Source organism: Sceloporus occidentalis, unplaced genomic scaffold (genome assembly GCF_023333645.1).
Source record: "Sceloporus occidentalis isolate IW3139 unplaced genomic scaffold, rSceOcc1.0.p SCAF_382, whole genome shotgun sequence".
NCBI classification, from domain to species: domain Eukaryota; kingdom Metazoa; phylum Chordata; class Lepidosauria; order Squamata; family Phrynosomatidae; genus Sceloporus; species Sceloporus occidentalis.
This window is the reverse complement of record NW_028317362.1, coordinates 125,983-150,428: the sequence shown is the minus strand read 5'-3', so window position 1 is coordinate 150,428 and position 24,446 is coordinate 125,983. Positions and strand designations below refer to the sequence as shown.

Below are 24,446 nucleotides of genomic sequence, written 5' to 3'. Positions count from 1 at the left end.
CCCGGAACCTGTATATGGTATAACCCACAGAACGCTATTCACAGAGGATTCAGCGGCTACAAGTCCCAGCATCCTCAGCCATAGCATCGTTACATGCGCTCTGGATCGTTTTTCTGCATTATATGCATTTAATAATCTGTTTTCCTTTTAATAAATCGGTAATTTTAACGGGTTTTTGGAACAGGGAACGAGGGCCGGGCTCGCCCGCTCAGCGCACCCATTGGTCACCTTCGGCTTTATCCGCAAGGCCTGCGAAACGCAACAAAACACACAAAAGACCCCAAAAAACGATATAATAAGGGATAAGAAATTATTCAATTCCAATTTTACCCCCAAAACGCCATCCGGCAGCAGAGAGACGACGGCTGCGCCCCCCCCCCCCGAAAAAGATGCTCACCACGAGCGCATCCCCAACGCGTTGCAAGCAGCAACACACAGGGCTGTCCGTCCCCCGTCCCGAAGGGCCACAAAACAGCTGGGTTTCAGCGATAAGCACAGGGAGCCGCATGTGAAGAGCCGACAGAACACGTTACAAGAAAGATCACCAGAGTAACACGTTTATTTCTCGGCTGGGAGTGATAGGGGCTTTTCAGGGGATGGATCATAACGACTCGGACTGGATCAGAGACGTGGTCCCCATTCCCGATACGTGGCGTCGCACAGTCCGGAACGTTCTCTGCGAATAACGAATCGGCGAGTATTTACAGGCGAGCGGCTCGGTCACCGACCACTTACAACCAAAAACAAGCAGTTTCCCCGCAGCCCCCTCTGAGCGACCAGACGATCGTCACCATATGTACAAAATCTGCTTTTATTCGCACGATAATAATAACCCAGGTTTCTTATTTTAATCATTTTTTTTTGTTTTCTTAAAAACGCCGCGGTCCGTCACGTTTCACGCATCATGTTTCACGCATCACGTTTCACGCATCACGCATCACGTTTAAGTCTCTCGCGTTTCATCCGCGTTTCCATAAATAAAATGAAATCCTGTTATGTTCCCGGATCCGCCGGAAGCTTCCGGAGACGGCTGCAGTCTGTCACAGATACTGAGTTCTAATGCATGATGCGGACCCTCGGCTGGAAAGTAACAGGTTAATCTTGGTTTGCACTTTCCTGGCAGAAAGGTGCGTTGTAAATAGCGTGTGCGCCGGTCTGTTATACCATGTTGTTGCTCTCGCCAACTTTGTCTACAAGCTGAAAAAACAAACAAACAGGCGGTTAACAACGAGAGAGGCGCCCGACACTACACGAGGCACGCGCCCGACACAGCACACACGGAGGCACGCGCCCGACCACACACACACGAGGCACGCGCCCAACACACACACACGAGGCACGCGCCCGACACACACACACACACACACGAGGCACCGCGCCCCGACACACACACACACACACACGAGGCACGCGCCCGGACACACACACACGAGGCAACGCGCCCGACCACACACTCACACGAGGCACGCGCCCCGACACACACACACGAGGGCACGCGCCCGACACACACACACGAGGCACGCGCCCGACACACACACACAACGAGGCACGCGCCCGACACACACACGAGGCACGCGCCCGACACACACACACACACGAGGCACGCGCCCGACACACACACACACACACGAGGCACGCGCCCGACACACACACGAGGCACCGCCCGACACACACACACGAGGCACGCCCGCACCCGACACACACACACACGAGGCACGCGCCCGACACACACACGACACACACACACACACACACCACGAGGCACGCGCCCGACACACACACACACACGAGGCACGCGCCCGACACACACACACACACGAGGCACGCGCCCGACACACACACGAGGCACGCGCCCGACACACACACGAGGCACGCGCCCGACACACACACACACACACACGAGCGGCACCGCCCGACACACACACGAGGCACGCGCCCGACACACACACACACACGAGGCACGCGCCCGACACACACGACACACACACACACATACATACATACAAGAGGCGCGTCCAGCAGCTTTCAGCAAAGGCGAAGTAAAGGACACACGATGTTTATTCCGCACGCAGAAGGTTATGTATATGATAACACGCGGTACACGCATTACACGCGAACACGCATTACACACAGGGTGCAGGAGGAAGGGAACAATTCATGCCGTAATACGTAAAAGGTAAACCTTCTTCCCCTGAGATCTCCGCAGAGGTTTGGCAGCCGCTCGGAGATAAAATGCGCAGACTCGGGATATTTAAGGCCGAATATTCTCTTCCCGTCCCGTCATATAACCCCGTGGGGGGGGGGGGGGGCGGCGTTTAAATGATAAATAAATATAAATACGGCATGCATTAAAAAGAGAGCGAAACTGACCATTACTCGGGAAATCCTTCTCACTTATGGCGGCTTTGCACAAAAACAGTAAAAAAAAAAAAAAAAAAAAAAAAAAAAAAAAAAAAAAGGTTTTTGTAAACACTACAGGATAAAATAGCGGCCGTACGGCGCTACTGCTACGGCAGAGACATAGTATGTATCCCTCTCTCCGAACCCAGCAGTAACACGCAGCCAAAAACCGCATATATCATAGAAAGGAGATGAACGGTAACGTCTTCATGGCAAAACCGAGTAATAAAAGGTTGGGGGAGGGGGGGAGGGGGGTCTTCTTACCGAACTGATTCCGGGTAAATTAAGGAGCGACCCCAAGACGGGTATTCTTCGGATGAAGCCGACGACCACCGGAAAAAAGCCCCTTTAACAAGAAAGAAGGTGAATTAATAACTCAAATCATTGAACGCGAAATTCACGGGGAGCACGATTTGGGGGTAAAGGCCGGGGGCCTGCATTCACTCCGGCCCCCGGCAGACGGGACCCCCCAGAAATATTACCTGAAGAGCAGAAAGAAGCCGTAGATTTCGAGGACCATCCCTATTAAAGGCCACCCGATGAGGACGACGAGGACCCCGCCGAGGAAGAAGCCGGTGGCTTTAGCTTTATGTTTCTGGAAGAAGAAGCGGAACGTTCTCTCCAAGCCGATGACGAAGGCCAAGCCGGCCACGAAGAGCACCTGCGGGGGGCGACACCGAGAAGGCGGTAAACACACCGACCGGGAGCAGTATCTACACACCCGGGGGGGGGCAATATCTACACACCGGGGGGGGCAATATCTACACACCCGGGGGGGCAATATCTACACACCCGGGGGGGCAATATCTACACACCCGGGGGGGCAATATCTACACACCCGGGGGGGCAATATCTACACACCCGGGGGGGGCAATATCTACACACCCGGGGGGGGCAATATCTACACACCCGGGGGGGCAATATCTACACACCCGGAGAGGGGCGACACTATGCAACGCAAGCTCCCCCCTCTGTCAATAAATATAAATCCTGAACAGTAATGAACGGGAATGAAGCATTAATTGGGACGCCGAGGTCAGCGCGGGCGAGAGACTCACATTCCCAATCGCCAGCAGAGCTTTATCGAAGAAGAGCAGCATCCCGAAAAACAGGAAGAAGACCCCGAAGCCGGTGAGGCCCATCCCGATCTCTGCAAACGAGAACAAACAGCCGGGGTTAGCGATCTGCTAAACGGCGCGCGGCCCCTAACCGGATAAATCCCACAAGGCAGGGTTGGGGGAGAGATCGCGGGGCGTTAAAAACCTTTCAGCACATAAATATGACCGGCCGGGGGACGGGACGCGCATGCTGTGATGGGAATTATTGCCGAGAGGCCAGCTGTGCCCTGCCGGACAGGGTGGGGGAGGAGATGAAACATTTTAATAATAATCTGGAACACCGGAGGGTTCCGTAACAGGTGGAATAATTCCTCCCCGATACATCTGCTAGCAAATAATCCCCCCCCCCGAAACATCTGCTAGCGAAGTCCCCAGCAAAACGTGGAGTTTTGTGACGGCCGTCATCAGAGACGCAGAACGCGGTTATTAACAGACCGAGAGCGTCGCTGACCAAGTCGGGACTCGCATGCAGTCACTGAAACCCCTGCGCTCTCCGTATACAGCGACGTTCACTACTTGGGGGGGGGGGGGGGTATATCGGGGTGTATGCTGGGGGGGTATATCGGGGTGTATGCTGGAGGGGGGTATATCGGGGTGCATGCTGGAGGGGGATATATCGGGGGTATGCTGGAGGGGGATATACCGGGGTGCATGCTGGAGGGGGATATATCAGGGGGTATATCGGGGTGTATGCTGGAAGGGGTATATCAGGGTGTATGCTGGAGGGGGGTATATCGGGGTGTATATCAGGGGGTATGCTGGAGGGGTATATATCGGAGGTATGCTGGAGGGGGATATATCAGGGGGTATGCTGGAGGGGGATATATCGGGGTGTATGCTGGAGGGGGGTATATCGGGGTGTATGCTGGAGGGGGATATATCGGGGTGTATGCTGGAGGGGGGTATATCGGGGTGTATGCTGGAGGGGGGTATATCGGGGTGTATATCAGGGGGTATGCTTGAGGGGGATATATTGGGGTGTATGCTGGAGGGGGATATATCGGGGGGTATGCTGGAGGGGGATATATTGGGGTGCATGCTGGAGGGGGATATATCGGGGTGTATGCTGGAGGGGGTATATCGGGGTTCTCTGTGTCTCCGCCTCTACCCCGCTCACTCTGGGTGTCTGTTAGGGAGATCATTCTGATGCCGGGGCGTCTCTCAGGCTTGAGGCGGCCGGGGTCCGGGCGGCTGGCGGGCTGAGGGCGGCCGGGGTCGAGGTGGCTGGCGGGCTGGAGGCGGTCGGGGCGGCTGGCGGGCTGGAGGCGGCCGGGGTCGGGGCGGCTGGCGGGCTGGGGGCGGCCGTCGGTCCGGGAGAGGCTCCTGCAGTGGCCACGTCTTCCGGAAACACGCAGCACGTTCCAGCCGGGTGCCTCCAGCCAGCCAATCATCGACGAGGTCAGTGTCAGCAGACGGCTAATCGGCTGTATGGTTGGGATCTCTTGACAGCCAATGCTAGAGCAGAAAGCCGGCAAGTGACGCGCAAACAATGCGCGTTTTTCTGATTGGCTGCAGTCCCGGCTCCGTGAAGAGGGCGAAATAAAGGCCTGGGGCTGGGGGTTAGAACCGGGGAACGCAAGGTGCTGCTGTGGGGTTATATGTTTTAGATCTGGGATGCTGTGAGTGCAGTTGCTAGGGGCTGGAGGATGGATGCTGTGAGTGCAGTTGCTAGGGGCTGGAGGATGGATGCTGTGAGTGCAGTTGCTAGGGGCTGGAGGAGGGATGCTGTGAGTGCAGTTGCTAGGGGCTGGAGGAGGGATGCTGTGAGTGCAGTTGCTAGGGGCTGGAGGAGGGATGCTGTGAGTGCAGTTGCTAGGGGCTGGAGGAGGGATGCTGTGAGTGCAGTTGCTTGGGGCTGAGGGGGGTGCTGTGAGTGCAGTTGCTAGGGGCTGGGGGTGCTTTCCATGCGGTCCTGTAACTCGCCTTCTCTTTCTATTTCCAGTCACCGAGCGGCTGCTGGAAGGCTTTTTTTCCTGCTGAACGATGGCTGCTGATAACCTGTCAGGTGAGTGACTCCTCTGCCCGGCGGTGGATCTGTGTACTGCTCACATTGATGGTTACTGATTTCTGGCAGCTCTTATTGTGGGGCAGGTGGCAGCCCGTGGCATGTTTTGTGACGTGTTCTGGGGAATGAAAGGAGTGCACTGACCCCCCGCTCCCCGTGTGCCAGCATGGGCCCCCCCCTCGGGCCAGCATTAACCCCCCGTGTGACAGGGCCAGGCTAGCTGGCTCTTATGTCATATGAAGTTTAGCCGGGTCACGGAGCACTTTTGTGTCCGGTTCCGTATACCGTGACCCGGTAATATATTATATTGTGTTTATTGTGTAACCGGCCCAGAGACTGATGTGGATTCAGCCCCAGCCTTCAAAGAGACGATCCTATAATCTGGCTGGGGCTCTTAATCAGCCAGCACAGCCCTGTCTGCCCAGACGGCCCCCGCACTACAGGGGGGATAACACAGGTGGGGGAACCCATTGTATTCTGTAATCCCCTCACCTGATACATCCCCTGTATACTGATGGGATTTGTGATGGGATGTGGCTGATGGGATTGGGGGTTGGGTTCGGTACACATTGCATTGAGATTGTATATAAATTCTGTGTGTTTGTAATAAAGAGAGTTCTTCTTGGTTTGCTACGAATGGTGGTCTGGATGATCCGTGGATAGCTGAGTGCTATCCGTATGAGGGACTGACTGGTGATTCCTCAGCCCTCAAACAGGGGTACCCGGCCTTGGGTACGGTGACCCTGTAACACCCCGCGCCGGCATTAACCCCTTCGCTGTGATCCTCTGCGTCAGTCTGATCCCGGCTGGCTTCCTGTCTCTGCAGTGCTCGTGGAGGAGCTGGAGAACGTCTCCTGCGAGCTTCAGGCCGTAGAGCTCCAGATCCAAGAGCTTCTCGAGATGCAGCAGGAACTCCTACAAAGAAAAAGCTTCCTGAAGAAAAAGATCCAGACGCTGTCCGAGGATCCGGATCCGGGCCCCAGCGCAGGGGCCGAGTCCGCGGCGGAGAGCTGGAATAAACAAGGTTGGCGGCTGTGCGGCGCGTGAGTGGCGGCTTTGATTTGTGTGGCGCGTGTATGATGAGGAGAGCCTGATTGGGTAAATAATCGTCCCGAGATGCTTGTTTATTTCGCCCAGCGGCCCCTCCAGCTGGAAAGTCACATCCCGGTGAGCTAAATCAAGTTAACCCTTTACCCCCCGTCCCTCCTCTTTATTACTTGAATGAAGGAGGAGCAGGTAGGATAGAGCCCCCCCCCTGCCCTTTTATCCCCCCTGGACTCGCGGGGGGGAGGCAGTTCATGCCTCATTCGCTCTCTCTTTTTTCTTTTCTTGTCAGACTTTCCCTGGTCGCAGAAAATTGAAGACGTTCTGCAGAAAAACTTTCAGCTCAAAACCTTCAGGTCTCTGCAGCTGGAAACCATAAACGCCACCATGGCCAACAGAGACGTGTTTCTCATCATGCCGACCGGCGGCGGGAAGAGCCTGTGCTACCAGTTACCGGCACTGTGCTCCGAGGGTGAGTGCCGCGTGCGGCCCGGTAACGGCTCTGCTGTGCGGACCGGGACGTTTAACGGCAGAAGCCGCCGAGTGTAGAAGGGTGTCTGAGCTTTGTGGGCATTAGATCCGGTGTAATGCCCGGAGGGGGGTTGGTGTTTCGCTTATTGCCCTGTTATTGTAGGCTTCACCCTGGTGATCTGCCCCCTGGTGTCCCTGATGGAGGATCAGCTCATGGTGCTGGAGCGTCTGGGACTTCCCGCAACCTCAATAAACGCGTCCAGCAGTAAGGTTTGTTCTCCCGTCCGTGCTGCGGGTCGCGTTCATTATTATTATTATTATTATTAATGGGGATCCTCTGGCTGCGTAATACTGCAGTTTACATGAAAATGTCACCGTGATTGCTGGCTGGGTGTCTTTGGAGTTGTCGTTTAGCCGCAGCTGGAGATCCGCCTGTTATCCTGGCTACAAACCTGCATTTAAAACCTTCTTGCATGATTGGGGCACGAGCCGGGGGATCGATTACCCCGGAGCAGTTTTAAAACTTGTAACCAGAAGCTCTGCAGGTCGGTGATATTCTGTACTGATGAAGTGTCTGTGTGTGTCTGTGTGTGTCTGTGCGTGTTGTGTTGTCGCAGGAACACGTGAAATGGGTCCACAACGAAATGGTCAACAAAAAATCTCAACTGAAGCTTCTTTACGTCACTCCTGAGAAAATCGCCAAAAGCAAGTTATTCATGTCTCGGCTGGAAAAAGCCTACCACGCCGGGCGGCTGGCACGTGTCGCGGTGGACGAGCTTCACTGCTGCAGTCAGTGGGGACACGACTTCCGGCCGGGTCAGTACGTCCGTTAGCGACGGTCACGTCACACCCGCTATAAAACGAGTCGCTGTGTTTGGGGCGTTCAGGGAGTCCGATGCATTTTTTTTGCTAAATTATTGCCGCAGGGCAGCTGCTGAATGTTAAAGCCGCCTGTCTTGATTTTCTTCCTTTTAGACTACAAGACCTTGGGGATCCTGAAGCGCCAGTTCCCCCAAACCCCGCTGATTGGGCTGACAGCCACGGCCACCAGCCACGTCTTACAGGACGCCCAGAAGATTCTGTGTGTCCAGAAGCCGATCACGTTCACGGCGTCTTTCAACAGACCCAACCTGTTTTATGAGGTACGTCTTTCGGGAGGTGAGCGTCGGACCCTCGCGCTCCGCCTCGCGTCCCCCCGGACAGAGGCGGCTCTGGCATTTCGTGGAGCGATCTGCGTCTCGGAGGGGCTGACTCGTACTTTGTTGATCTTTGCCAGGTTCGCCTGAAACCCTCACATTCTAATGATTTCCTCGAAGATGTCGTTAAACTGATCAACGGCCGATACAAAGGCCAGTCCGGTAATGAGAGGTTAACCCTTAGGCCGGAGAAGTGCCTTTATGGGCTGTTGTCGTTGTACTGTCCCAGTGATTACTGGCATTAGGTCTGCGTAATGTGCTTTATCTTATAGGTGTATTCACTATGCATGTTGTATTGTGCTTTATCCTATGGGTGTTGGTGTATACATTATGTATGCTCTGTTATATAGGGGTGTCTGCAGAATGTGCCTTATCCTATAGGTGTATTCACTATGCATGTTGTATTATCCTATGGGTGTTGGTGTATACATTATGTATGCTCTGTTATATAGGGGTGTCTGCAGAATGTGCCTTATCCTATAGGTGTATTCACTATGCATGTTGTATTATATAGGGGTATCTGTGTAATGTGCTTTATCCTATGGGTGTTGGTGTATAAATTATGTATGCTCTGTTATATAGGGTGGTGTCTGCGTAATGTGCTTTATCCTATAGGTGTAGTCGCTATACATGTTGTATGTGTGCGTATTCTTTGTGTCTGATCTCACGTCTGACTTTACTTCCAGGAATTATTTACTGCTTCTCTCAGAAGGATTCGGAGCACGTAACGATGAGTTTGCAGAAACTCGGGGTCTGTGCCGGGGCTTATCACGCCAACATGGAGCCAGGGGATAAAACCAACGTTCACACGCAGTGGACCGAGAACAAGATCCAGGTATCCGAGCCATTGCCGTGTGATTTCCCCTGAGTGTCAGTCCCTGTGACGTGTGACCCCGCTTTCTTGTTTCTTTTTCTCCTAGGTGGTTGTTGCGACGGTGGCCTTTGGAATGGGGATCGATAAACCCAACGTCCGCTTTGTAATTCACCATTCAATGAGCAAATCGATGGAGAATTACTACCAAGAAAGCGGCCGTGCAGGTAAACGGGGCTAGAGATCGCACGGTGCCACGAGACAGCCACGTTTACCGCTAATGACAGAGTACTGAAAATCCAGCCGTTCCCAAACCTCCCGTTCCTCTAACCTCTTTCTTTCATGGCTTTTTAAATAATAATGAGACAAAGAAAGGAATGAAATAAAGCGTTTAGTGAACGAGAGGATGAAGCGGACGTCGCGTGAATATTTCTGTTCAGCTTTTTTCAGCGCAAAACAGATAGTTCTGGGGCCTTGGATCGGTGCTTCTTCTTAGATTGTTTTTGATGAATTTTGGAAGTTAACCCTTCATAGGCACAAGGAGACCTTGAACATTAGCCACAGACCGCCAGATTTCGGGTTCCTATAATATATCTTCTATGCGGATGACTAGAGTTTTTTGGCGGTCATAAGACAAGTTTCTTCTCTACAATTACTTATTTCTTGATGAATTTTTCCACATTTATCGTCACATCGGCTTAAACCGCTCCCTTGTCCCGGTTGCTTTACGCTGTGCGTTTTCTGCAGGTCGCGACGACCAGCGAGCCGACTGCATCTTATATTACGGATTCGGGGATATTTTTCGAATTAGTTCCATGGTTGTCATGGAAAATGTCGGCCAACAGAAACTTTACGGCATGGTGGAATATTGTCAGAATTTAAATCGGTGAGAACTTTTATGAAGGTTTATTGTACAAAATGGAATGATACTTTTTTTTTTCTGCCAGGCGTTTGAATTGTTAGAATAAGGATTAGTTTGAAGAATGTGTTTGTTTGTTTTTTGTTTAACCGGCCAAAAACTATAATAATGAACAGCTCCAGCATTATGCACTCTGTCCGCTAACCGCTCGCTTGCGTCTCCAGATGCAGACGTGTGCTCATCGCTAAACATTTTGATGAAGTTTGGGACTCTGCAAAGTGCAATGAAATGTGCGACAACTGCAATAACAACAAGAGTGAGTAGACTGGGTTTTATGTTCTTTCAGGAAGAAAGCTCGGTCCCGCTCTCCCCGTCCTCCCTGTCCCGCTCTCCCCGTCCTCCCTGTCCCGCTCTCCCCGTCTCAGGGGGAGCGCCAAAGGTGCATGCGTGAGAATTAGACCCCCTAATAATTTCCCAAGCAGCAGTGGGTTTCCGGGCATGCGCTTTGCTGAGCGGGAACTGTTTGATGTAATCTCCTGCAAAGGCAAATATATGGACGTTAGACTTGGAGAAAATACTGTAATTATGGGTAACCGTATTTAATATGTTACAGCGACTAGTCCTAAAAAGCTCCAGAGTGCAGGAGTCTCTGAAACTCCTCTCCCTTTCTTGTAGTTTATGAGAATGTGGATATAACAGATTACAGCAGAGACATCCTGAAAATACTGGATCAGGCGCAGAAGATGAATGAAAAGCTGACGCCACTGAAACTCATCGATGCCTGGATGGGGAAGGGAGCCTCAAAACTGCGCGTGTCGGGTGTGCAGCCCCCAAAACTTCCTCGAGACCAGATAGAAAGAATTATCGCTCATCTCCTCCTCCAGAAATACATCAAGTAGGTGCAGCTGGGTTTTAGGGGACAGTAAAGCTTCATGATCCATAAGTGCAAGGCAGTACTGGAGTCTACACCTCATAGAAGGAAAAAAGCCAAAATGACGCACTTTGGTCATAAATGTGACCGTGGCTTTATTGGGGTGAAGGCCCTGTCTGGGAAAAGGGTTAATGAAGGGTTAATACCCAGTCCCATTGTTTAATCTCTTATTGCAGGGAGGACTTCAGTTTTACAGCCTATGCCACTATATCGTACGTAAAAGTTGGACCAAAAGCCACTTTATTCAGGAACGAAAAGCATGAGATTATCATCCAAATGAGGACCACGAAAAATCTCACTGCCAAGGTTAGTGTGGAGTGCGAGAACCCGGTATCGGCTCCGTGACAGCCGGTCGGGGCTAAAGATCCAGGTGTGAAACGCGGCAGAGAGTCTGAAGATAATATGGGCCTTACCAGTGGCTGCTTAAATCAAATGAGGGGCAGTTGACATAATGTTATAGAAACTTAAAGATGAAAAGGAGATAATCTTATTTAAAAAAACAAAACAGTAAAAACCTATTTTTAACTGTTGTAATGGAAAGATTTATTTTAAATTGTTCCCACAGGTCCAAAGCCGCGCAGACTCCAGTTCCGAAGCATCTGATGTAAATACAGAAACCACAAGCCAGGCCCCAGTCCGGAAGTCAGTGGCTACAAAAGTTCACTCTGACCGCAAGCGGCCACCAGCATCAACTGCTCCGGGGGCCAAAAAGAGCCGGATCTCAAAGAACGACTCTGTAGACTAAAGCAGGAACTTCCTCTTCCTGAATACGAGGGTACGTGTCTGCGCTTGGTGACAGGGGATGACTTTACTGAATACGCAGATGAATCCGCGTTCAACAGACTGGTTTACCTGCCGATTGTTACTCTTACCCAATCAGATTGGCTTCCTACAGACCCCAAATCCCTATGATGTCACAGCGGGAAAACACGGACATGCAGCTTACCAAAATTCAGGATGTGGGACAAAACAGAGAAGAAGCGCCTTCTGTTGTATTTGTTTAAAAATTGCATAAGTGATCACGTCCAATTAAATCCAAGAACTATATGTAATAACGGACAAAATTTGTTTTGTTAAACCGTCTCATTTAATGTCGTTATGCACAGAGCCATATTTATAGTTTTGAAAGAAAATGGCAATTGAGTTCTGAATATTTTTATATATACATAAAAAAAAAAAGTTACCAGCTTCCGTGATTTCTGCTGATTTAAAAGGGGGAAAAAAATAAATCACAGAATATAACTCTCCACAGAACGAAATGGCGTTCCCCATCAGAGCGTTGCACCCGTGGAAGCAGCCCTTTGCTACTTAGAGAATTGGAGTCCGTGTAACAGCCTGGCAGCAGGTAGTTGGATTTTATCCACAATAATAATCATTTTTCTTTCCACAAAAGGTTACAAACAAAACGTTCTTAATCAAAATAATCTTCAATGTCAATGTTGGGATCTAAAAGGTCTTTTCCGTAAATTGAAAGATCCATCTGGTTTAAAATCAAGTTTTCAAAGGTTTCTTCCAGATCAGTTTCCCCGATGAGGACGGCGCCCATCATCCGTCCGTTCTGCATTACGACTTTCACGTATTCCAATCCTTTCGTGCATCTCACCATCAACTCGTGGTCCGTACCCAGGCCCTGGGCGTTGTATTTACCCAACAAGATCACCTGAAATAAAGGAACAGTCTGTAAGAACTAGAGCCCCCTCCTTGAGCAAATTAAGGAAGGTGTGAGTTTAAGGGGCCCTCCCAGCAGACCCCCAGTCGTAGCGTCCTTACCTTATAGTTGAAGAACTTGGTGACGTGAGCAAAGAGTTCGAAGCAGAAATCCATGTCGATGTTCTCTTGCTGGAGCTCGGCTGCCATACATTTAGCAGCATAGCAGCCCATCTGCCGGGCCTGAGTCCACAACCTCATCTGAGACACGAAGAGATGGTCAGACACGGGGGTCTCCGTGCATCATGCAGTCTACGTTATACCCAAAAGAAACAACCGACTTGTGATGGGGTTTATTCGCTAAACGGGAGCGCTCAACTCCTTGATTCCATTAAACATTATGAAGACCCATCCCAATAAGCTTCTGCTATAGGGAGAGGTTTGTGTGCCCTATACAGTTAGATCAATGACATTTCTTCTGTCCCCTTATCCATTAAATTATACATTATACAGGGCTCTTTCCATCCTTCTTGCTGGAGGAACCTGCTAGCGTTGAAAAATTCATAATGAAAAATAAAATAAGGTTCACAATTACGGAAAAGACCCCAATGCTACGAAATGCCACAGAAGACATGATGGTTTCCATGTTACCTGCTGCCACAGGGGGCTGGGTTTCCAGGAAGCCGTGCAGACATCACCGGCGGCATAGACATCGGGCAGAGATGTGCGCATGTGCTCATCGATCTTCACACCTCCGTTGTCCCCTAAATCAAACTATAAACATGCCCTGTTAGAGCGTATTGCCCCCGGAAAGCCACTGCATTTTACCGTATTGACCCTTTAGTGTCTATCGCTTACTTAGAGTATCTAAGAAATTCTATATAAGAAGCTCCCAGCTCCTCGGACATGACGAGTAAAGGAAACATACACCAAGAGACACAACTTTAACAAAACATAAGATCTTACATTATTGCAGCAGATAAAAGGCTCGACATTCGGCACAACTCCGGTAGCGCTGACAACGAAGTCACAACCGTATGTCTTCCCGTTGTTTAGCTGAACGTACACCGGCCACGTTGCTGGAAGAATCGACACGTGAAAGTGAATGTGCGTGTATCTAAACGAGTCAGCCACTAATGTGCTTCACTTTCCTGTCACTACAGCAATAAAGCGTCTGCCCCCCTCACATGGGCCACCAGCGGACTCCCAGTTACTTATATGTTATTGGAACAGAATGCGTATAAATGTTTTAAAATGAAGCTGCGGGTAAGAATTTGAATGATTTTCACCCCTTTACACATTTATTTAACATCCCGATAGCTGCTTCTGTGCCCGGCCGCAATACGGCTTATTCCTTAAGATGGCACTAAGGCGCTGCTGGTACTTACCGGCGTCTGGAGAGGGGCCGTGTCCCTGGCTAGGGGGACATGAGGACGTTATGTTTAAACGCTCAAATTCCTCTTGCAGTAAAATCCGCTCCACCCCACATTGCGGCTCAATGTGAACGCGGTGAGAAAACTGAACGAGAGGAGAGAGACGTGAGGACGAGTCCAACGCACAACGTCCAGCCTCCGAGAACCGGAACCTACCTCTCCCCCGGCTTTAAGGTTCAAGCCTTCGTGCCAATCGGGACCAAGAGCGCTGCCAACTTGGGTATCTTCTCTTCCTGCAATAAACCAGAAACACAAATATTTAAGCCCGAGACGGCAGTCCGTCGTTTATTCACGAAATTCATTGAAAATGGGGCGTTTGTGGATTACGAGAGCAGCTCTGGACTGCGTGCCGTATTATCCTATATGTGATTCTTACATGTGCTTCATATATGGAAGGCGGCATTAAAAGGGTATCAGCGAAGAGGTATTCTTGTCAGCCCGCAGTGAACGTTTTAAATTCTTAGGTCCGATACGCAGATAATTTGGGATATATATATAATAATAATAATATACTGAATATAAATGACAGGATGAGATCACTCACCAGCCGCTTTGTCCGTTGAATACCTGGTTCTCTTACATGTGAGAGGGGTCTTCGGTTTTTCAGACTTTAGCTGCGAGATGAGAAACTCTGCGGCTCCGGCATCAAAAAACGTGTTTCCGATGGCTTTGTCCTTTATGGCCCAAACGACCTCGCAGCCTTCTACCTCATACCTACACCGACAGAACCGGTAAAGCCTCAAAAAAGAGACTGGAAATGTATTATTTTAAAAAAAATAAAATATATATATATATATATATATATATATATATATATATATATATATATATGGCGTAATCTGTCTTGGAAGGACAGAGCTCCCTCCAGGTCCCCAGGGATATTGGTGGCCACCTCAAGCATCCACAAGCCACAGAATAGCCGGGGCCGGCTAATTCTGAGGCCGGAGACGTAAAAGCACAGGAGGAATCTGACCCTTTGCCCTGTACAGGGAGGCGAAAGCCAAAGCTTTATGCCCCGTGAGTGAGCACTCACCAAAACAACTCACGCAACAGAGCAAACACCAATTACCCAGATTTTTTTTTTACATGTTTAGCATTTTTGGTAATAGATTTTAGGTTAAAAAAGGATTTTAGAGCCTCTTCCACAGCTTCCACGGCTGTGATGAGAACTAATTATATGAAATATTTGGTGCATAAGAAGGATTTATACGATTCTTACACCAGTTCCAGAGCGATGCCTCCATTCCCCACAACCACGACCCGCTTGGCTTTGGCGAGATGTTTCTGGAACTCCTGTAACAAACCAGTAATATATAAATAAAACATAATAATAATAATAGGAAAACGGTATAGTTTATGGCTGTTTTTATTTCTATTTATTTATTTTTTACGTACAATTTAAACATGGGTTCTAGATGTATGAAATAACACCGAAGTGTTTCCATGGCAACATGGCCGATTACCTGCGCGCTGTCTGTGTCACGTATACCCAGGATGTACGGATTTCCTTCGACGATTAGCTTTGGTTTGGCGCCGGCACAAATGCAGAGTTTCTCGTATATAAACTGAGCTCCATCTTCGGTGATGATTTTCTGGAACGGGGGAAACGATGAGGATGAAAAATACTTGAGAATAAAACGTCCGGCGCCTTCAGCCTAAATGATCTTCGTTACCCGCTCTGCGCTCCTCAGCTCCCGCGCCGCCGCCTGCACCACTTTAATGTTCGGATAAAGCTTTTCCAACTCTGTGGACTTTTGCTCCTTAACTTCAAATTCTTCTAGAATCCTGGAGACCTGCAACAGAAACGGGGTCTTTACGTGAAACCCCTGATAGTGGCGGCCCTTATAAACCGTGAGCTGCCACCGATACGGACATTATATACCCAGAAAGGCACTTATAAATAATATAAAGCAGCCACCGATACGGACATTATATACCCAGAAAGGCACTTATAAATAATATAAAGCAGCCACCGATACGGACATTATATACCCAGAAAGGCACTTATAAATAATATAAAGCAGCCACCGATACGGACATTATATATACTGAGAACATCTATGCTCTTTCCTGGGCTGCCTGGGCTGTGGAAGGAAATCCTATGTAATTGAAGGTATATAGAGAACCGGGTGAAGGGTACGGAGACATTTAGGTGACCGAGGACGGGTTTTCCTTGAGAATGTTTAGAAATGGCCCCCAAAAACCTGTGTACTATATAAAGACGCCGGGGGCCGAGCCTGCATTATGTTTGCAAGGGATGTAAATCATGCATCTTACCTGCTTTAAACCGGTCACTGCCTTAATTAGCGGAGACGCTGTAATCAGGTATATATCATCCGAGGGAAACTGAGCAGCAAGCTTGGGAAAAAATCCAGAAGAAAGTTCAGGAAATCCTGAGCAGTTACATGAAATCGTTTAACGTCACGCCCTGAGAGCGCATTCTCAGCCTGCCAGAAAGTAGCGTTCAGTCAAGCGACTTGTGCCGCATTGTAGGGTCAGCCCTTCTAACAGCCTGGGTTCAGAAGGGTTAAAGTGTCAACCCCTGGCTGCTGTCTGGGTACAGAAGGGTTAAAGTGTCAACCCCTGGCTGCTGTCTGGGTACAGAAGGGTTAAAGTGTCAACCCCTGGCTGCTGTCTGGGTTCAGAAGGGTTAAAGTGTCAACCCCTGGCTGCTGTCTGGGTACAGAAGGGTTAAAGTGTCAAGCCCTGGCTGCTGTCTGGGTACAGAAGGGTTAAAGTGTCAAGCCCTGGCTGCTGTCTGGGTACAGAAGGGTTAAAGGGTCAAGCCCTGGCTGCTGTCTGGGCTCAGAAGGGTTAAGGGGTCAACCCCTGGCTGCTGTCTGGGCTCAGAAGGGTTAAGGGGTCAACCCCTGGCTGCTGTCTGGGTACAGAAGGGTTAAAGGGTCAACCCCTGGCTGCTGTCTGGGCACAGAAGGGTTAAAGGGTCCGCCCTGCCTGTAACTTGCAGAAGGAAGGGTTAAGGTGCTGGAACCCCCCGATACGCGGGGTAACCCCAACAGTGATTACCCCACACACTGCCTCACCTGCTCTGCGCAGGTCACTCCAGAAATTCCCCCTCCTACGACCACAAACCTGGCCCACATGGGCGCTGCCATCTTGCCCGGTGCCCCGTTACTTCCTGGTCACGCAGCTGTCATTCCAGCTGGAAGCTCATTGGCTGCCAAGCTCCCCTGTCACACCTCCTTACTGGCTGCGCGCTCCTCTCTTCGGTCACACGCTGGATGGCGAGGGCGAGGATTTCCCATCCAGACGGGTCGCGGGAGCGGCCAATCTCCGCCGTGTGAACCTGAACAATACCACAGGGGTGCGATAGAGGGCACCAAAGAGGAGCTGATAATTATTTATATAATTAAATAGTTCATTAATATTATTTATTATTTATATAAAGAAATAGTTCATTATTATTTAGTATTTATATAATTCATTATTCATTCATTTATATAGTTCATTAATATTATTTATTACCGTATTTATATAATTAAATAGTTCATTATTATTTATATAATTAAATAGTTCATTTTTATTATTTATTATTTATATAATTAAATAGTTAATAATTATTCTTTATTTTTTATATAGTGCCATCATATTCTGCGGCGCTGTTCATTAGCAAATCACGTATAGCTGTATCTGGGAATGGCAAGAAGTGAATCCGGCGTCAAAAACAGAGTGTATGTAATTCTTTAATGGATGGAATTTTAAGGCTCTTAATTCTATAAAATAAATTGTCCGCTGTGGATTTTTCAGCCCCACCTGCCCCACCTCGGCCAACCTGCCACCACTTCAGAAGCAGAAGGGTTAACCCATTAGAATTCCGTAAATGCTGTAATAATGGCCACTATTTATAACTCCCCGGAAAAAAATAAAAAGTAATATCTCTGTAAAAATGAAAAACAAACAAAAAAAATACTGAAACCTTTTTAAGGTGATTTTAATGTTTTTTGTCATTTTCGCGGTAAAGGGAATGTTTCGTGTGTTCTTAGGTCGTGATGTTGAGAAACGCGCACTTTTAATGGAAGCTATTTTTTTTACGTATAACACCATTAGGGGCCGTTCTGGTCGCCCGCGCCAGCCGGTCACACTCCATTACTGCCCACGGAGCGCGGAATGAGTTGTGTAACGGGCGCCGCGCCGCACATGGAGACCCTCGCCGGATCTTTAGTGTTTTCTGACAGTTCAATTAACGAGCGGAACGTCGGAGAATCTGCCCGATTTTATCGCATGCAGATTTATGACGCTTTTTACCCAAATTCCTCTTTTATTTAACGATCTTTCTGGAGAGTTTAATATTACTTATGAGTCACATACGGCAGATCGGCCCCCGGCGGCCCTTTCAGTCGCCGCTTCTTCTTTCGTGGCAAGTTCCAGAAAATGGTTTTCTTTTAAAACAATAATAATAATAACCAATAGCCAGAGGGGGCAAAGTGAAGACATTAACCCTGCGATGACCAGTCGGATCCATGTGTGATTGGCAGCCCCCTTTCCCGGATCGGTGGGTCACGGGCTTTCTCCCCTTTTTCCGGCTGCCTCGGAGTGATGAGCATTGGCTCGGAGACATTCGGCAGCTGGTAATGGTTTCAGGTGATAATGGCCTCCGACACGTATCGGAAGGTATCGCGAGTAAGAGGCGCAGCAGCCGCCCAACGCACCAATTAGAGCCGTGAAGTGTCAGAAAAGGTTCCTAATGGCCGTCCAGCCGGGGGTCTGCGCTTCACACCGAGCGGGGGGATTCGTTTTATCTGTCGGGAATAGAGGACACTTTTCTGCTTCGGGTCCTCGGTGACCTCGGCGAGCGGCGCCCGGAATGCGACAAAATCCTTTTTATTTATAACCCTGCGCGGGGCGAGGGCTGCTGATAACTAATGAAGCCCGGTGTCCCAAATCTGCCGTGGGCCCATCACTGGCCCTTGCGGCCCACTGCCCGGGACTGGGGCCCCTTAGCCTGTTTCTGGATCCTTGTGGGCTTTCCAGACTTTGGGGCCCAATGATACCTTTTTGCCACGCCCCTTTGCAAACATGGGGTGTGGCAGGGGGAGCTCCTGGGCACGTTAGTGGGAGGAGCGTGGGGCAGGACGTGGGAGGAGCATGGGATGGGGCTGTTGCAGAATTATGGGGTAAGATGGGTTAGGGGGTCCCGTTGTTACGTTTGTTTTGGGCCCCAGATCTCTGATGGAAATCAAGCGTTGTCCCGATCCCTCCATGTTCTCAGGACCCGACAGTCACAGGACTTGTTCTCTGGTAAAGGGTTTAATCGTGACCCCTGGTAATCGGGGAAGTGGCCCCCGGGTACAGCTGTCGGGACCGGCAGAGTCTCCGGCGAATGCCGGGAAACCATTTCTTCACCCGCATCCAGCGCCTTCCTGAAAGCTGCGGGGAAAGCACTCGTGAGACCCCCATCCATTATATCAGAAGCCAGTAATGGTCGCCGGGGCTTCTATTGTCATGAACTCATTGGCCCCCGTGTGCCACGATGAGGGCTTTCTGCCCCGTCCCTGGGTAATTATGAACCCAACGCTCTAACGGAAAAAAGAGATCCCTGGAATGGAGAGACATTTATCCATAGAGAGAGTTCCGTCACCGGCAGAGAACGGGGATCACCAAACCCCTCGTCTATCCACCTGATTTACCTGAGAGTCCGGGGCCGGCATTGCCGTAAAGTGAGGCGGCTGATTGGGGGGGTGATAACCCAGGAATTCTGGGTAATGGTCCGTATAGGAAGCCAAGTCCGACGATATTGAGCGTTTTCCAGTATAACTCGTTAATCGGGCAGCATACATTATTATGTATTGATATATATATCGCCTTCATATTCCCTACTGCTGTACAAATAGAAACCCAGAACCTGCCAGCAGATTGGCCCCATCCGGCCACCGTCTAGTCGCCCGTTTCTCCTGCTGTAAAGACTCAAACCTTAATCAGTCGTTGGTCTCGTCTTAGATTCAGGAGCCGTATGTCTATCCCATGCATGTTTAATAAAATTAATACCCTCACTGTATTACCCTCTACCACTTCTGCCGAGAAGCTGTTCTACTTATCCACCACCCTCTCAGTAACTTAAAACTCCCTTCCGTTCCATCTCAGCCTCTGACCCTCTAGTGTTAGATTCCAACAATAGACCCACCCACCTTTTCCCATGCTCCACCCATTTGCACCAACATTCCGCAGGATTTCAGAGATGCCCCTCCCCTCCGGCCCCTCCCATTTGCTGGTTGCGTATTTATTTGGGGTAGCACTCATATATTTCACCCATAACACTTCATTAAAACCAACAGGAAGTTCCCGGAAACGGGTCTCATTTTCCTGCCAGATACGTAAATAACGAGAGATTCACAAAAACGTATGTTTTCAGTATTTTTTAATAAAACGCTCTCGGCGAGAGGCTGACGTCTGACGGATTTTTTTGTGTTTATACAGAAGTCGCCTCGTTCCCCGAACCTTCGTCAGACGGCCCGCAGACCGCGGGAGGGTCACTCGGGGCATCGCCAGAATGTGCGCGGGTCGGAAAAAAACATAATATACAGGAGGGGTGTTACGCGTGAGAGCGCGAGGAGCGAGGAGCCGCTAACGCTGCAGGTAGTCAAAGGACTCTCTGCTCAGGAGACCAACCACGTTCCTCTTGCCGTAGGTGAAGGAGCCGACGTTGGTCGGGGAGTAAATGGCTCCGATGTTACCGTGCGAGCGCACGAGAAAGTCCGCCAGGCGCTGGGTCACGCACGTCGCCGTGTTACATTTCCTTTTCTCCAGCTGGTGGCTGAAAAATAAAAACCATTAGAACCGAAGAAAAAAACGCAATCCGGAAAGTTCCGAGCCGGCGGAAGCGGAGAGTTTACCCCCCCCCCTTATATATTTAGCGGGAAATGTTTTATTGCTTGGAATGTTCCATTATCTCGGGAGGAGGAGGGGCTGCCAGAATAATTCAAAAACTCAACGAGGTATCGGGCCGATGGAAACGAAATGTATTATTTCCCCGAGCATGCGCGACGCGGTATAACGGGGCAGACTTGCGTTCCCTGGATAGCTGTGCCGCGGTGGGATGCCCCACTCGGGGTCCACGCTGGCAGAGACTGGAGTTGGACCCCTAAAGGAACCAGGTGTTAAAGATGCAGGGCCCCCTAACCCCCAAAGGCCTGGCCCCTGGGGAATAGTGCGCAGTGTGAGTAGGGAGTGGTAGAGGCACGAGAGGCCACAGGGCGCCAAATACCCATTTATGGGGCAACATGCTGACTGCAATATGATACAGAAACCCTGAATGCCCCAGCAAGAGCCCCCAGTGCCACCTAAACTACGCGTTTTCCCTTCGCCTTAATCAGTCGTGGGTCTCGTCTTAGATTCAGGAGCCGTATGTCTATCCCATGCATGTTTAATACCCTCACTGTATTACCCTCTACCACCTCTGCTGGGAGGCTGTTCCACTTATCTACCACCCTCTCAGTAAAGTAATACTTTCTTCCGTTTCTGACCCTCTAGTGTTAGATTCCGCTCTCTTTTCTCCATTTTGGAATAAACTCCCCTCTTGCACCGTGTTTAACCCTGACCAAAGTAGTGTCCTCAGTAAAGTTACATGAAACACAGAAGGCTTTCTTTAGCTAATTGTCTAATTATTATATTTAATTATATTACACTCGGATGCTATGCAGTGGGGCAGTTACCATAGCAACCAACAGGCTGTTGCTATTAATCCCCCTATGCTGCGGTTCGTACCCCGTACATCTGTCTGAGACGCGGCTCCAGACGTTCCGGACGTTCCGGGTGTCACCGTAAATGGTCTAGAACCGGCACAGATCTAACACAAGTTTGCACGGGTGGCGCTGACGGGGCAGATAAGTACCTCTTTTCTCTTGGGGTCTCCAGTCGGGGAATTTTGTGGGTGGGTGTGAAGAGGGTATATCTCGCCTGGACGTCTATTCTCCATCCTTTCTCCGAAGTCCCGTTGGAGGCTCCGTCCGACTCCAGTCTGAGCACAAAAACCAGACGCTTAGACAGTCCCTTCATCTGGGCAGCCGGCAGGTGTTGGGGCAGATGGATAAATAAATAATGCTGTGTTTGATTATTGCCCCTGTGTCCCGCAGAGAAAGTGTAAAGTCTTCAGAAGGGGCAAACCCGGGCATTTTACTCTCTTATTCTGTAAAGCACTGCTGCCCCTTTTTAACCCTTAGTTTACCAGCTGGGGGAGTTTTGTCTCTTACCTGTGCAGGGGCGTCGCGTCCTCGCAGCCGAACGTCACCGAGAGGACGAGGAGGGCGGCCATCAGGTTAACGCAACACATGATTTCTGATCTGCGGGAGGGTTAAGCAGGTTAATAAAGACCCCCCGCTGTCACCGCGAAGCCCCCGAGGCTCGCTGAGTATTTCCCCGCATTCATTCAGAAAATCACATTATTAAAAGTAACAGGAGGATTCCCAGGAGCCGGCAGAAAGTTCGTACCTGCGCAGGCTCGGCAGGCGGCGGTGACAGGTTCAAAGCTGCCAGTCAGAGCGTCCCGTCCGGTGGTCCCGTCTGGTGGCGTCGACGTCCGGCTTCCCCTCGTAGCCAAGAACTGAGCGAGCTCTTATATACCCCCCTCACCTGTGAGCCCTGACGTCAGCGTCACTAGAGGAGGGAGATGACTCCCATCACATTAACGGGAAGGCGGGGGGCGCCGGGAGACCCTCATCCCAGCCGCTGCCGGAATAGCATTTCTGTAACACAAAGGCGAGTGCTCCGTGAGTGCGTGCGCGGCGTTATGCGCTCGAGTGATTTCTGTGTATAAAGGACGGTCCGAGCAGCTCCCTCATGCCAATTACACTCCATTCATAGCCAATGTTATTTAAAGCACGGGACAGATGGGGCTGCCTGTCCCTTAAGGGGTTAAAATACATTATTGCCCATTCTCTGTTTTAATGGAAACGTCGCATTCATTTGTGAAGCTCCGGCAGGGCGCGTTCTCTACAACGGCTGCCGAGTATCAGCTTCGCTCTGGTTTCCAGCTGAGAGTGATGAGATTCGGAATTTTCCAATTTCCTGTCGTTTGGGGAGACAATTCATTGATTATTTGATGATAACAAATAAAAATCAGAGAGACTTTGGGGTCTTAACACGTCCGTCCCGGAAGAGAGAACCAATGGGACTCCCCGTATCCGTAAAGGGTTAAACAATTCTTTTACAGAAATGTCGGGAAAACGTATAATCTGCGTAAAGAATGCTGTTTATTGACTCTTCGGAGATTGATCGATTAATTGGCGTCATCATCAATATATGAATAAAGAGAATGGCGACGTTCACTCGAATGAAGTTGGAAGAAATCTTCGGGGGGGGGTCTTAACGATCTCTGAATGTACAATTTTCGACGTGACTTGAAGAAAGCTCTTAAACGCGTCTCTTTGGCGTTTTCGCTTTTAGCGATGACAGCGATTTCAGGGTCGTAACATAGTAACATAGTAACATAGTTCATAAGGTTGAAAAAAGACCAAAGTCCATCAAGTTCAACCTATATACATATTGTGTCCCTACTGTGATCCAGAGGAAGGCAAAAACCCTTATGAAGCAGATGCCAATTGCCCCATACCAGGGGGAAAATTCCTTCCCGACTCCAAATATGGCAATCAGAATAAATCCCTGGATCAACGTTCTGTCCCTATTAATCTAATATCCATAACTTTAATATTATTGCTTTCAAGAAACACGTCCAGGCTCCTTTTGAACTCTTTTATTGAGTTTACCATTACCACCTCCTCTGGCAGAGAGTTCCATAATCTCACCGCTCTTACTGTAAAGAACCCCCGTCTGTGCTGGTGTAGAAACCTTCTTTCCTCCAGCCGTAGAGGATGTCCCCTTGTTATAGATACAGTCCTGGGTATAAATAGGTCCTGGGAGTGATCTCTGTACTGCCCCCTTATATATTTATACATAGTTATTAAATCCCCCCTAAGCCGTCTTTTTTCCAAACTAAATAACCCCAATTATTCGTAGGCGGATTGCGGCTCCGACATTAAAGACGAGACGCGTTACGGGTTCGGGGACTTCAGTCTTTGTTTTCATAAATTTCATCGTTCAGGGAAACGTTAAAAAAAACTGTAACATCTACGGAATCCCGGGCCGGTCTGTCCGTTTGGGGTAATAAACGGGATTTTTTGGCTTTAATCTCCCGGCGAGGCCACGCAGCCCGACTCAAACCCGACATTGAGCTGACGCTTTATGGGATGCTAATGAAGTCCGTTCCTCTGTATGCTTTAATTAGTCAGAGAGTCTGACTGGGTGATTAAGACTGAGCCATTCTATTGTTCCCCACAGGGGGTATGATAAGGAGTCGGGGGGTTTAGTAGATCGGGGATCAGATAACAGAGCGAGAATCATACAAACGGCTGATATGCAGCTGCCTGAAAACATCATATTATGGGGCAAAAACTACAACTGGGGTAAAAAGAAATTTATGGAAATGTGTTTCAGCTGCTCACAGTTTATTTGTTGGAAGTTGTTGTCTGAATCGCACTATTCGGGGGTTTTACTTTTTTTCTTATAAAAGAATAATAAA

At 49.6% G+C, this 24,446-nt stretch overlaps 4 protein-coding genes across 4 annotated transcripts; 1 reads left to right on the top strand and 3 right to left on the bottom strand.

Moving 5' to 3' along the window:
* Positions 1–1,158: 1,158 nt before the first annotated feature.
* LOC149273377 (vesicle transport protein GOT1B) lies at positions 1,159–4,660 on the bottom strand. The gene is made up of 5 exons (XM_089506400.1): positions 4,636–4,660; positions 3,459–3,550; positions 2,883–3,061; positions 2,665–2,746; positions 1,159–1,197 (listed from the first exon to the last, which is right to left on the bottom strand). The coding sequence occupies exons 1-5, from the start codon at positions 4,658–4,660 to the stop codon at positions 1,159–1,161; spliced, it is 417 nt and encodes a 138-aa protein (XP_089362526.1).
* A 504-nt stretch (positions 4,661–5,164) lies between these two features.
* On the top strand, positions 5,165–11,580 carry LOC149273376 (ATP-dependent DNA helicase Q1-like). Its single transcript, XM_089506387.1, has 15 exons — positions 5,165–5,173; positions 5,461–5,523; positions 6,319–6,547; positions 6,860–7,039; positions 7,202–7,308; positions 7,656–7,854; positions 8,014–8,180; positions 8,315–8,396; positions 8,921–9,069; positions 9,155–9,272; positions 9,793–9,931; positions 10,129–10,220; positions 10,580–10,799; positions 11,012–11,165; positions 11,401–11,580. The coding sequence occupies exons 1-15, from the start codon at positions 5,165–5,167 to the stop codon at positions 11,578–11,580; spliced, it is 2,088 nt and encodes a 695-aa protein (XP_089362513.1).
* A 666-nt stretch (positions 11,581–12,246) lies between these two features.
* Positions 12,247–17,031, bottom strand: LOC149273375 (tRNA ligase complex-associated NAD(P)H dehydrogenase PYROXD1-like). Its single transcript, XM_089506399.1, has 12 exons — positions 16,960–17,031; positions 16,193–16,273; positions 15,589–15,708; positions 15,379–15,507; positions 15,135–15,208; positions 14,460–14,629; positions 14,072–14,142; positions 13,871–14,000; positions 13,449–13,561; positions 13,134–13,256; positions 12,606–12,743; positions 12,247–12,495 (listed from the first exon to the last, which is right to left on the bottom strand). The coding sequence occupies exons 1-12, from the start codon at positions 17,029–17,031 to the stop codon at positions 12,247–12,249; spliced, it is 1,470 nt and encodes a 489-aa protein (XP_089362525.1).
* A 3,466-nt stretch (positions 17,032–20,497) lies between these two features.
* Positions 20,498–22,184, bottom strand: LOC149273374 (calcitonin gene-related peptide 1-like). Its single transcript, XM_089506386.1, has 3 exons — positions 22,123–22,184; positions 21,765–21,890; positions 20,498–20,687 (listed from the first exon to the last, which is right to left on the bottom strand). The coding sequence occupies exons 1-3, from the start codon at positions 22,182–22,184 to the stop codon at positions 20,498–20,500; spliced, it is 378 nt and encodes a 125-aa protein (XP_089362512.1).
* Positions 22,185–24,446: the final 2,262 nt, after the last annotated feature.